At 37.9% G+C, this 12,107-nt stretch overlaps 1 protein-coding gene across 2 annotated transcripts in view; it reads left to right on the top strand.

Moving 5' to 3' along the window:
• ATRNL1 (attractin like 1) overlaps nt 1–12,107 on the top strand; it is an 807,510-nt gene that overhangs the window by 181,731 nt on the left and 613,672 nt on the right. For both annotated transcript variants that reach the window (XR_011462739.1, XM_070363366.1), the window contains exons 16-17: nt 2,220–2,433; nt 4,073–4,261. Coding sequence is in view for 1 of the 2 variants with exons in the window: in XM_070363366.1 (XP_070219467.1) it covers nt 2,220–2,433; nt 4,073–4,261 (403 nt within the window). In the remaining variant the exon portion in view is untranslated. The remainder of the gene's footprint in view (nt 1–2,219; nt 2,434–4,072; nt 4,262–12,107) is intronic.

Below are 12,107 nucleotides of genomic sequence, written 5' to 3'. Positions count from 1 at the left end.
CAGAGGATACAAAGTTTCAGTTATGAAGGACAATAAGTTCTGGAGATCTAGTGTATGGGACAGTTGACCGTAGTTAATACTATATTGTATGCTTGAAATTTGTTAAGAGAGTAGATCTTATATGTTCTTACCACACACACACACACACACACACACACACACAAAGTTATATGAGGTGATCAGTTCAGTTCAGTCACTCAGTTGTGTCCGACTCTTTGCCACCCCATGAATCGCAGCACGCCAGGCCTCCCTGTCCATCACCAACTCCCGGAGTTCACTCAGACTCACGTCCATCGAGTCGGTGATGCCATCCAGCCATCTCATCCAATGTCGTCTCCTTCTCCTCCTGTCCCCAATCCCTCCCAGCATCAGAGTCTTTTCCAATGAGTCAACTCTTCGCATGAGGTGGCCAAAGTACTGGAGTTTCAGCTTTAGCATCATTCCTTCCAAAGAAATCCCAGGGCTGATCTCCTTCAGAATGGACTGGTTGGATCTCCTTGCAGTCCAAGGGACTCTCAAGAGTCCTTCTCCAACACCACAGTTCAAAAGCACCAATTCTACGGCGCTCAGCTTTCTTCACAGTCCCAACTCTCACATCCATACATGACCACTGGAAAAACCATAGCCTTGACTAGACGGACCTTTGTTGGCAAAGTAATGTCTCTGTTTTTCAACATGCTGTCTAGGTTGGTCGTAACTTTCCTTCCAAGGAGTAAGCGTCTTTGAATTTCATGGCTGCAGTCACCATCTGCAGTGATTTTGGAGCCCCCCAAAATAAAGTCTGACACTGTTTCCACTGTTTCCCTGTCTATTTCCCGTGAAGTGATGGGCCCAGATGCCATGATCTTCGTTTAATGAATGCTAAGCTTTAAGCCAACTTTTTAACTCTCCACTTTCATCAAGAGGCTTTTGAGTTCCTCTTCACTTTCTGCCATAAGGGTGGTGTCATCTGTGTATCTGAGGTTATTGATATTTCTCCCGGCAATCTTGATTCCAGCTTGTGCTTAATTACCTTGATGTGATAATTTACAATGTGAAACACATATACCAAACAAATATGCCACACACCTTATATATGTATAATTTTCATTTGTCAATTATACCTCAGTTAAGCTACAAAAAATGAAAATTAGAATCTCAAAAAGAGATGTATAACTCTAAGCAGAAACAAGACAAGAAAAAGAGATGTTTGCAATCTATAAAGATTTGTAAGGAGAGTAGCCTAGCATAAGAATATATCATTATTTTGTCAGTCTCATTAGAATAGCCTTTTAAAATTTAGGAATGATTAAAATATATAAATACAGAATATACTTTGTTTTTAAGCTGCTTTTGAAATATTGCTGAGAGTGTTAAGAATATTTACTTTGGTGGCATTTATCAACCTCTGTTAATTAAGTTTTAGGCAACAGGGTCAAAGATCTTTATTATTTATTTCTTGATCTGTTTAATAATGAAAATAAATGACTAATTTTATCTAAAACTGCACTTAAGTCCTACTGTACTAGTAGAGGTCTGATCTGGAAGAGAGGCACCTCTTTGTCTTTTTGTGAACCTCTTGTGAAGTCTTCACTCAGCCTTTATTCCTGTTCATGGTTTTGTTTTCTATTTTCTCGTAGTGTGTATAATGGCACTTGAGCTTTCTTTTTTTAACTCCATAACTCATTAGATTGATGGTAGCATTAGTAATAGCAGCTGCAGCAGAAATATCAGTAACAACAGTAGCAATACAATATGTTGTTTTTAAAAATGATCTATTCTCATAAGTGGAGAAGGAAATGGCAACCCACTCCAGTATTCTTGCCTGGAGAATCCTGTGGACAGACGAGCCTGGTGGGCTGTTGTCCATAGGGTCGCACAGAGTCGGACACGACTGAAGCGACGTAGCATGCATGCATGCATTTCATAAGATAGGTAAGACAGATATGTATATCAGATACCCCATTTTATAGAATAGGAAACTGAGGTTCACAAAGGCTAAATAAATGACCTGAGTCATGTCGCTAAATGTATAGTTTAGACATAGTGTTGTATTGTGCATCATTTTCCACGGTGTTCTAGGATTGTTAATTTTCCTTGGTATTAGGTGTGATTAGAAAGGTACTATGATATATTTAAAAATGTAATTTTTAAAGAGAATGAACTGTTTGCTAAGGAAGGTGACACAGGATTTTTACATCTCACTTTTTAAAAAATGTTGCTTTTGCTGTTGTTTACAGAAAGTATCACCTTGGGTAGGCTTACGCAAGATCAATATATCCTACTGGGGATGGGAAGACATGTCTCCATTTACAAATACGACGCTGCAGTGGCTTCCTGGTGAACCTAATGACTCTGGATTCTGTGCGTATCTAGAAAGGGCTGCAGTGGCAGGCTTAAAAGCTAATCCTTGCACGTCTATGGCAGATGGGCTTGTCTGTGAAAAACCTGTTGGTAAGTAGTCCTGTAAACTAATGTTTCTTTAAAGATGTAGTTTATATTTCCAGCTCTTCTTCCCACAACCCCCTTCCAGCCTGTGATCCTACATAGGCCTGAAGTAACTTTCACCATCTTTTAATGCTGCTGATTTCTGTGTAAATTTTATCTTTGTCCACTTTCCCCATTTACTGTTAGTGACCTCAGCATTAAAGTAATAGAATTGTATTGTTTTATACAATCTTTATTTCTTGGTTAAAATATTGATGTTATAGTAATAATCTGTTCTTAATTTTTTACTGTGTTTTGCTTTTATAATAATAGTTGTAAGAAAGATTAATCGTTAAGATTAACAACAAATATAGAATCATTTTAATCCTATAGCTCTATTTCAGTTGGCAAGTGAAAAGAAGCATTCCTGTTACATCCTTTGAAATGGAGTTTCGTTAAGTGAGAAAGGAGTACTGAATTCTTTTCTCTTTTCAAATATTATATTTTGTATTGCAGTGAAATATACATAATGTCAAGCTTAATTTTAGCCATTTTTTTCATTCAGTGGTTTTGAGATATGATTGAGATTTCTAAATCATTTTTAAGTGTCGAGTTCAGTGTCATTAAGTACATCCACATTGTTGTTAATCTGTGAACACTATCCATCTCCAGAACTTTTTCATCTTCCCACACTATATCTCCATATCCATTACACAATAACTCCCAAATCACCCCTCCCCAACCCCACTGCTAAGTATCTCATATAAGTGGAATCATGGGGTATTTGTCCATTTGTGACTGGCTTATTTCCTTTCAAATAATGTTTTCAGAGTTCACCCATCTTGTAGTGTGTGTCAGAACATCATTCCTTTTTAAACCTGAATATTTTTCCATTGTGTTTATAGTCCACATTTTCTTTACCTCTTCATACATTGGTGGACATTGTTGCTTCTACCTACTGACTATAGTGAATAATGATGCTGTGAAGATGGGTGTGCAGATAACTGTTTCAGCTCCTGCTTTCACGTCTTTGTGTATATAGCCAGAGGTGGAATTGCTATATCATATGGTAAATCTGTGTTTAATTTTTTGAGGACTTGCCATACTGTTTGCTACGGAAGCTTCACCATTTTGCCATTCCTAGAAGTGGAGTACAGGGTACAATTTCCCCACATACTTACTAACATTTAAAACATAGCAATCCAAATAGGTGTGATAAAGATTATGTTTTATGTTAAGATTTTATAGTAAATTGTATTGTTAGTTGCTTTTATAAGGTGTGGAATGTTTATATTAACAGAAGTGTGGCTAGCTTAAAAAGTAAATAATGATAACCATACATATTATCTAGCCAATAGAAACAAAAGCCTAAGTCATGTATTACATTGCTATTAAACAAATTTAAGTTGTACAATTTTGTGTACTTTGTAAAGGATTAAAATTTTCCAGGGTATTATAAATTTCAAAGTAGGTAATACATTTAAGAAGTATTGACATGCCATCTTCATTCTCATTTTACCTTATATAATCTTGACTCTAATTTTTATCCCACACTTGGCTTCATTGAAACCTTCCCTGAACAACAACAAAACGAACAACACTCACATCCTTGTGTCAAAAAAGCAGTTAGTAAATACAATAATTATCTTTTGTTGATTTATTCCAGTTAGTCCGAATCAGAACGCGAGGCCGTGCAAAAAGCCCTGCTCTTTAAGGACGTCGTGCTCCAACTGCACGAGCAACGGCATGGAGTGTATGTGGTGCAGCAGCACCAAGCGGTGCGTCGACTCCAACGCCTACATAATCTCCTTCCCGTACGGGCAGTGTCTGGAGTGGCAGACTGCCACCTGCTCTCGTAAGTGATTCTCTAGAGTCTCTTTTTGTTTAACTGCAACATAAATCCCCTTTCTGTGACGGGCCGAGAAGTTTGAGGAAGTTTAATTAAAAAAAAATGAGAAAAAATGCTGTTGCTAGGCCTTCCTTTTAGCTCAGAAGGTAGAGCATCTGCCTGCAATGCAGGAGACTCAGGTTCAGTCCCTGGGTCGGGAAGATCCTCTGGAGAAGGGATTGGCAATCCACTCCAGTATTCTTGCCTGGAGAATCCCGTGGACAGAGGAGCCCGGCGGGCTACAGTTTGTGGACTCCCAAAGCATTGGACATGACTGAGCGATTAACACTACAACTAGTTACCATTAACAATTGCTATTTACAATTAAAAACTAGTTTTAAAGCCTCTTAATGCTACAAGCCCCTGATTTACATTATCCCGTCATTTTGAATTCCAGTAATTTTCTTAGCCTTTAACATTTTGCCATGTTTGTGCTCCCCCAAACTCTGAGTGTGTATTGCAGACAGTGGAATACTTCATGAAAGTGCTCCTTCGGAAGAATCATATATTGTTTCATTGTGTTTCTGTGAAAGTGAAGTCGCTCAGTCGTGTCCGGCTTTCTGCGACCCCATGGACTGTAGCCTACCAGGCTCCTCTGTCCATGGGATTTTCCAGGCAATAGTACTGGAGTGGATTGCCATTTCCTTCTTCAGGGGATCTTCCTGACCCAGGGATCGAACCCGGGTCTCCTGCATTGTAGACAGATGCTTTACCGTCTGAGCCACACTTCCCACGTCTTCTTTTTTTCACAAGTGTGGTTTTTAAAAGAATTTACACCAGTTGCTTTGCAGGTTTCCTCATTTGCCTAATTGTTTCCTTATGGTTAGATTCAAGTTAAGCATTTTTTGATGAGGATATCATCACAATGGTGGTATGTCGTGTCGTTGGTTAGTTGCTAAGTCATGTCCGACTCTTTTGCGATCCCATGGTGTAGCCCTCCTGACTCCCAGGCAAGAATCCAGGAATGGGTTGCCATTTTCTCCTCCAGGGGATCTTCCCGACCCAGGGACTGAACCTGAGTCTCCTGTGTTTCCTGCATTGGTGGGTGGATTCTTTACCACTAGTGCCACCTGGGAAGCCTTTTCTTCTCCTTGGAACCTAGCCAAATCCATTTTTGTTCCATATTGGGCACCACTGTATCGTAAAGAGTTGAGACAAAGGGTAATTGCTACCATGTAGACTAGAACTTGCAGGCTGCAGCTGTTGTGTGCATTTATCCTCCCAGGCTCTTGGTATCAAGTAGAGAGGTGTTCCTGGGAAGGGATGGCTGGATCTGACTGTATTGAGCTCCCTGTTGCTCTCCCTTTTTAGGAATTTTGATAAAGAACAGGAATATACTTGATCAAGACTGTAGCAGTGGGTTTGTTGCGGACATAAAATGGTCTTGCTGGCACAGAAATTGTCTTATAACTAGGAACCAGCTCCCCAGGAGAGTTGAATACCAGCCCTGGATACTTGTGGGGAGTTGAGACATTGCTCAGCCTCTCCTGCCTTAATTGCTGCTTTTGTTTCTCCAGAAACATCAATGTTTAGTGAAAGATGCCTGACACAAAAGATTATGTATGTATGACCCATTTAGATAAAGTTAGGCAAAACTATGCTGTATCATTTAGGAATGAATTTTTTAGGTAGAACTGTTGGGTAAGGTTTTTATAAATGTTGGCTAGTGGTTGCTGCTGGGAAAGATTAGAGGTGCTGATTAGGAAAAGGGTAGGGAGGCAGTGTTCTGCTTCTAAACTGAATGCAGGCACAGAATATTCATTTACAATAATTTATTAATCTCACATTTTTCTTTATGTAGTTCTCTGTAGGTGTGTTATATTTCACAATGAAAAGAAGTCTAAAAGGTAGGGGAAAAGGTACTTGGAAAGTCTCCAAGCTCTTAAAATTTTAAGAACTTTCTAAAAATTATTTAGAGTTGTCTAAGTTGTCCTCTCTGTTCACAAATCTTTCTTTCCATCTCATTTGTTCGTCTTCTGGAAAACAGTCTTCAGTAATTCTTTCCAAATAAGTTGTTGGTTAGTAAGCCTTTTGGGCTTCCTGGGTGGTGCTAGTGGTAAGGAACCCTCCTGCCAATGCAGGTTAGATGTGAGAAACACAGGTTTGATCCCTGGGTCAAGAATATCCCCTGGAGGAGGGCATGGCAACCCACTTCAGTTTTCTTGCCTGGAGAATCCCATGGACAGAGGAGGCTGGCAGGCTGCAGTCCATGGGTTCGCAAAGACTCAGACATGACTGAAATGACTTAGCACGAAGTAAACCTTTTGAATCTTTGCATTTTTTCATATTCACTTGAATCATGAAATACCTGGGTGTAGAGTTCTAAATATTTCCTTCCTTAGAATATCTAGCATTTGATGTTGTGGGTTAGAATTTTCATGCCAGTCAAATATTCTTTCCTTTATAAGACATCTTTTTTTCCCCTTTTTTGGAGAGCTTTAAAAACTTTTCTGTTTATCCTTGGCATTCAGAATTTTGCAATTTATCTTTCTTTTTTTTTTTTTTTAAATTTTATTTTATTTTTAAACTTTACATAATTGTATTAGTTTTGCCAAATGTTTTCAGTAACTGATGTGGATTTCAAAAATGGATTCTCATTGGCTTTTTTAATCTGAAGAATATTTTCTTTATTCATTTGCTAAGAATATTCCTTAATGTCATAGATTGTTTTCTTCTCTTTACTCTTATTAGAAATCTTAAAACAGTTGTTGGAATTTCTGGGTATATCTTAACAGCTCTTGTTTTTGCATTTTTTATTGTAATATAGTTTATTTACAATATGAGTTTTAAGTGTGTAGAAAAGTATATAGATATATATACACACACATATACATATATATATATTCCTTTTTCAGATTATATTCCATTATAGGTTATTAAAAAGACAATGGAATATAGTTTCCTGTGCTATATAGTAAATCCTGTAGCTTATCTATTTTATGTATAGTAATTTTTATCTGTTAATCCCGTACTCTTAATTTAGTCCCCCATCCTTACCCTCCCTTTGCTCTTCAGTGATCATAAGTCCATTTTATAAATCTGTGATTCTGTTTCTGTTTTGTGTATACATTAATTCTTTTAAGATTCTCTGTATACATGATATATAATATTTGTCTTTCTCTAACTTCCTTCACTTACTATGATAATCTCTATGTCCATTATGTTACTGTAAATGGCAATATTTCATTCTTTTTTGTGGATAAGTAACATTCCATTCTATACACACACATCTTTTTTTTATTTTTAAATTGGAGGAAAATTGCTTTACGGTGTTGTACTGGCTTCAGTGTACAACAACGAGCATTAGTCATAATCATACACATATACCTCCTTCTTGAGGCTCTCTCCCCTTCCCCCATCCCACCCCTCTAGCATCACAGAGCACCAGGCTGAGCGCCCTGTGTTATATAGTAACTTCTCAACAGCTATCTGTTTTACGCATTATAGTGTATATATGTTGATGCTGTTTTCTCCATTCACCCCACTCTTTCCTTCCCCGCTGTGTCCACGAGTCTCTTCTCTACGTCTGTGTCTGCATTCTTTCCCAGCAAATAGGTTCATCAATGCCATTTTCTAGATTCCACATATGTGTGTTAAACCTACCTGACTTCAGGCTCTACTACAAAACCACAGTCATCAAGACAGTATGGTACTGGCACAAAGACAGAAATATAGATCAGTGGAACAAAATTGAAAGCCCAGAGATAAATCCACGCACATATGGACACCTTATCTTTGACAAAGGAGGCAAGAATATACAATGGATTAAAGACAATCTCTTTAACAAGTGGTGCTGGGAAAACTGGTCAACCACTTGTAAAAGAATGAAACTAGAACACTTTCTAACACCATACACAAAAATAAACTCAAAATGGATTAAAGATCTAAACATAAGACCAGAAACTATAAAACTCCTAGAGGAGAACATAGGCAAAACACTCTCTGACATACATCACAGCAGGATCCTCTATGACCCACCTCCAAGAATATCGGAAATAAAAGCAAAAATAAACAAATGGGACCTAATTAACCTTAAAAGCTTCTGCACATCAAAGGAAACTATCAGCAAGGTGAAAAGACAGCCTTCAGAATGGGAGAAAATAGTTCTTGTCTATGTGGTGCCCTCTTCAGTGTCCTAAAAAAAAAAAAAAAAAAAAAAAATGGGAGAAAATAATAGCAAATGAAGCAACTGACAAACAACTAATCTCAAAAATATACAAGCAACTCCTCCAGCTCAACTCCAGAAAAATAAATGACCCAATCAAAAAATGGGCCAAAGAACTAAATAGACATTTCTCCAAAGAAGACATACAGATGGCTAACAAACACATGAAAAGATGCTCAACATCACTTATTATCAGAGAAATGCAAATCAAGACCACTGTGAGGTACCATTTCACATCAGTCAGAATGGCTGCGATCCAAAAGTCTACAAGCAATAAATGCTGGAGAGGGTATGGAGAAAAGGGAACCCTCTTACACTGTTGGTGGGAATGCAAACTAGTACAGCCACTATGGAGAACAGTGTGGAGATTCCTTAAAAAACTGGAAATAGAACTGCCTTATGATCCAGCAATCCCACTGCTGGGCATACACACTGAGGAAACCAGAAGGGAAAGAGACACGTGTACCCCAAGGTTCATCGCAGCACTGTTTATAATAGCCAGGACATGGAAGCAACCTAGATGTCCATCAGCAGATGAATGGATAAGAAAGCTGTGGTACATATCCACAATGGAGTATTACTCAGCCATTAAAAAGAATTCTTTTGAATCAGTTGTAATGAGGTAGATGAAACTGGAGCCTATTATACAGAGTGAAGTAAGCCAGAAGGAAAAACACCAATACAGTATACTAACGCATATATATGGAATTTAGAAAGATGATAACAATAACCCTGTGTACGAGACAGCAAAAGAGACACTGATGTATGGAACAGTCTTATGGACTCTGTGGGAGAGGGAGGGGTGGGAAGATTTGGGAGAATGGCATTGAAACATGTAAAATATCATGTATGAAACGAGATGCCAGTCCAGGTTCAATGCACGATACTGGATGCTTGGGGCTAGTGCACTGGGACGACCCAGAGGGATGGTATGGGGAGGGAGGAGGGAGGAGGGTTCAGGATAGGGAGCACATGTATACCTGTGATGGATTCATTTTGATATTTGGCAAAACTAATACAATTATGTAAAGTTTAAAAATAAAAAAAAATGATATTTGTTTTTCTCTTTCTGACTTACTTCACTCTGTATAACAAACTCTAGGTTCATCCGCCTCACTAGAACTGAATCAAATTCATTCTTTTTTATGGCTGATCAATACTCCACTGTATATATGTACATTTTCTTTATCCAGTCATCTGTAGATGGACATCTAGGTTGCTTCAGCGTTCTGGCTATTGTAAATAGTGCTGCAGTGAACACTGAGATATATGTGTCTTTTGGAATTGTGGCTTTCCCAGGGTATATGTCCAGTAGTGGGATTGCTGTTTTATATGGTAGATTTTATTCCTACTTTTTAAAGAAATCTCCACACTGTTCTCCATAATGGCTTCATTAGTTTGCATTCCCACCAACAGTATAGGAGGATTCCCTTTTCTCCATATCCTCTCTAATACTTGTAGATTTTTTTGTTTGATGACTATTCTGACTGGTATGAGGTGATACCTCACTGTAGTTTTGATTTGCATTTCTCTAATAATTAGGGTTGTTGAGCATCTTTTCATAACTTTATTGGTCATCTGTATATCTTTGGAGAAATGTCAGTTAGGTCTTCTACCCATTTTTTGATTGGGCAGTTTGTTTTCCTGATATTGATCTATATGAGCTGCTTATATATTTTGGAGATTAATCCTTTGTCAGTTGCAATTGTTTTCTCCCATTCTAAGGGTTGTCTTTTAATCTTGTTTGTTTCCTTTGCTGTACAAAAGCTTTTGTGTTTAATTAGGTCTCATTTGTTTATTTTTGATTTTATTTTCAGTGTACTAGGGGGTGGGTCAAAGAGGATCTTGCTGTGATTTATGTCACAGAGTATAGTGCTTATGTTTTTCTCTAATGGATTTATAGTTTCTGGCCTTACATTTAAGTCTGTAATCCATTCTGAGTTTATTTTTGCACACAGCATCTTTTTAAGCCAGTCATCTGTTGATGGGCACTTGAATTGATTGTTTCCATGTCTTGGCTATTGTAAATAGTGTTGCTGTAAACATTGGGGTGCGTTTATCTTTTCAGATTAGTGTTTTTATCTTTTCTTACAGCTTTGGCTGAATAAGAGACCTCTTGCCAGTTTTCAGTTGGTTTTTTGTGAAAATTTTTCCACTTGTAGGGGTATTTCTGTTTTGTTTCTGGGGGGAGGTGTGCTCCATTCTGCCATTTTTATCCTTGTAAAAGTTTAGTGTATCTTAAATTCATTTGTACTTTCCATGTTGTTATTTGTTAAATGAGGTTCAAATATTTTTCCTTTTTTGTGTTTTTTTAAAATCTGGAGCTTTTTATCTATTTAAAGTGAATTTTTGAGAACCTTGTAATCCCGTTGTAAAGATTGAAGCTACATTTTTGGAAAGGTAAATTAAAAATGATTAACTATTTTAACACAGATAAGAACTTCAGTTTGACCACAGATGAACCAAATGATGATAACTATTGTTGGTGAGATTGTTAGCTAGGCATGCATGGATCAGTTCTTTAGAGCTGCTTTGGCACTCTTGATTTTTGATGTTTTGCCTCTTTTGCTTTCTTGATTGTTGTAGAGGCTTACTTTCCACTTCTGCCGTTTGTTCCTTGAGCAGTTAGTCTAGTCTGCTGGATTTTCTGTTTCTCTAGGTCTTTTCTCTCACTGTTATGTCTGTCACCACATCTGTCTTCCCTGTGGCTGTATATAGCTCATTTGAGCTGATGATGTCTAATCACAGTTGTTTTTGTTCCATAACTTCTAAAATTGTACATCCTGTGCATCCTTGTGGGAAAGAGGGGCATTTTATCTTGCCTCAAGGAGCCCTGGTGTTCTTTGGAAGTAGCATTTACCTGGCAGTGACCCACTCCTTATGAACACAAACTCCTTCTCTATTACATTTAATACTTTTCCATGTGTTTAACTAACAAACGTTTACTGAGCAGTGAGGAAGTGCCAGAGAATAAAACAGAGACTAGGAATGAAGATGACATCCTTGCTCAAAATCCACGTGCTTTCAGCAGTAGTCTTACTGTTTCAAAATGTCAGCTGCTGAGCAAGAGTTTTGTCATGCTTTGCCTTCAACATTGTATTTTTTTTAGTATGAATTATATGCAGTGGATTTATGTTATCTTTTTGTGCTATATGTTTCTAGTTATTCACCAAACCTTTGACAGTAGTAAGTCTTCACAGCCATTTTTACAGTTATAAATAGAACAGTATTAGAAATGGTCTAAGCTCACACGCTAATAAAGTAATGCTCAAAATTCTCCAAGCCAGGCTTCAGCAATACGTGAACCATGAACTTCCTGATGTTCAAGCTGGTTTTAGAAAAGGCAGAGGAACCAGAGATCAAATTGCCAACATCCTCTGGATCATGGAAAAGCAAGAGAGTTCCAGAAAAACATCTACTTCTGCTTTATTGACTATGCCAAAGCCTTTGACTGTGTGGATCACAATAAACTGTGGAAAATTCTGAAAGAGATGGGAATACCAGGCCACCTGACCTGCCTCTTGAGAAACCTATATGCAGGTCAGGAAGCAACAGTTAGAACTGGACATGGAACAACAGACTGGTTCCAAATAGGAAAAGGAGTACGTCAAGGCTGTATATTGTCACTCTGCTTATTTAACTTATATG

This window comes from Bos mutus, chromosome 26 (assembly GCF_027580195.1).
Source record: "Bos mutus isolate GX-2022 chromosome 26, NWIPB_WYAK_1.1, whole genome shotgun sequence".
NCBI lineage: Eukaryota > Metazoa > Chordata > Mammalia > Artiodactyla > Bovidae > Bos > Bos mutus.
The sequence above is the reverse complement of the archived record's forward strand: the minus strand, read 5'-3'. Positions and strand labels throughout refer to the sequence as shown.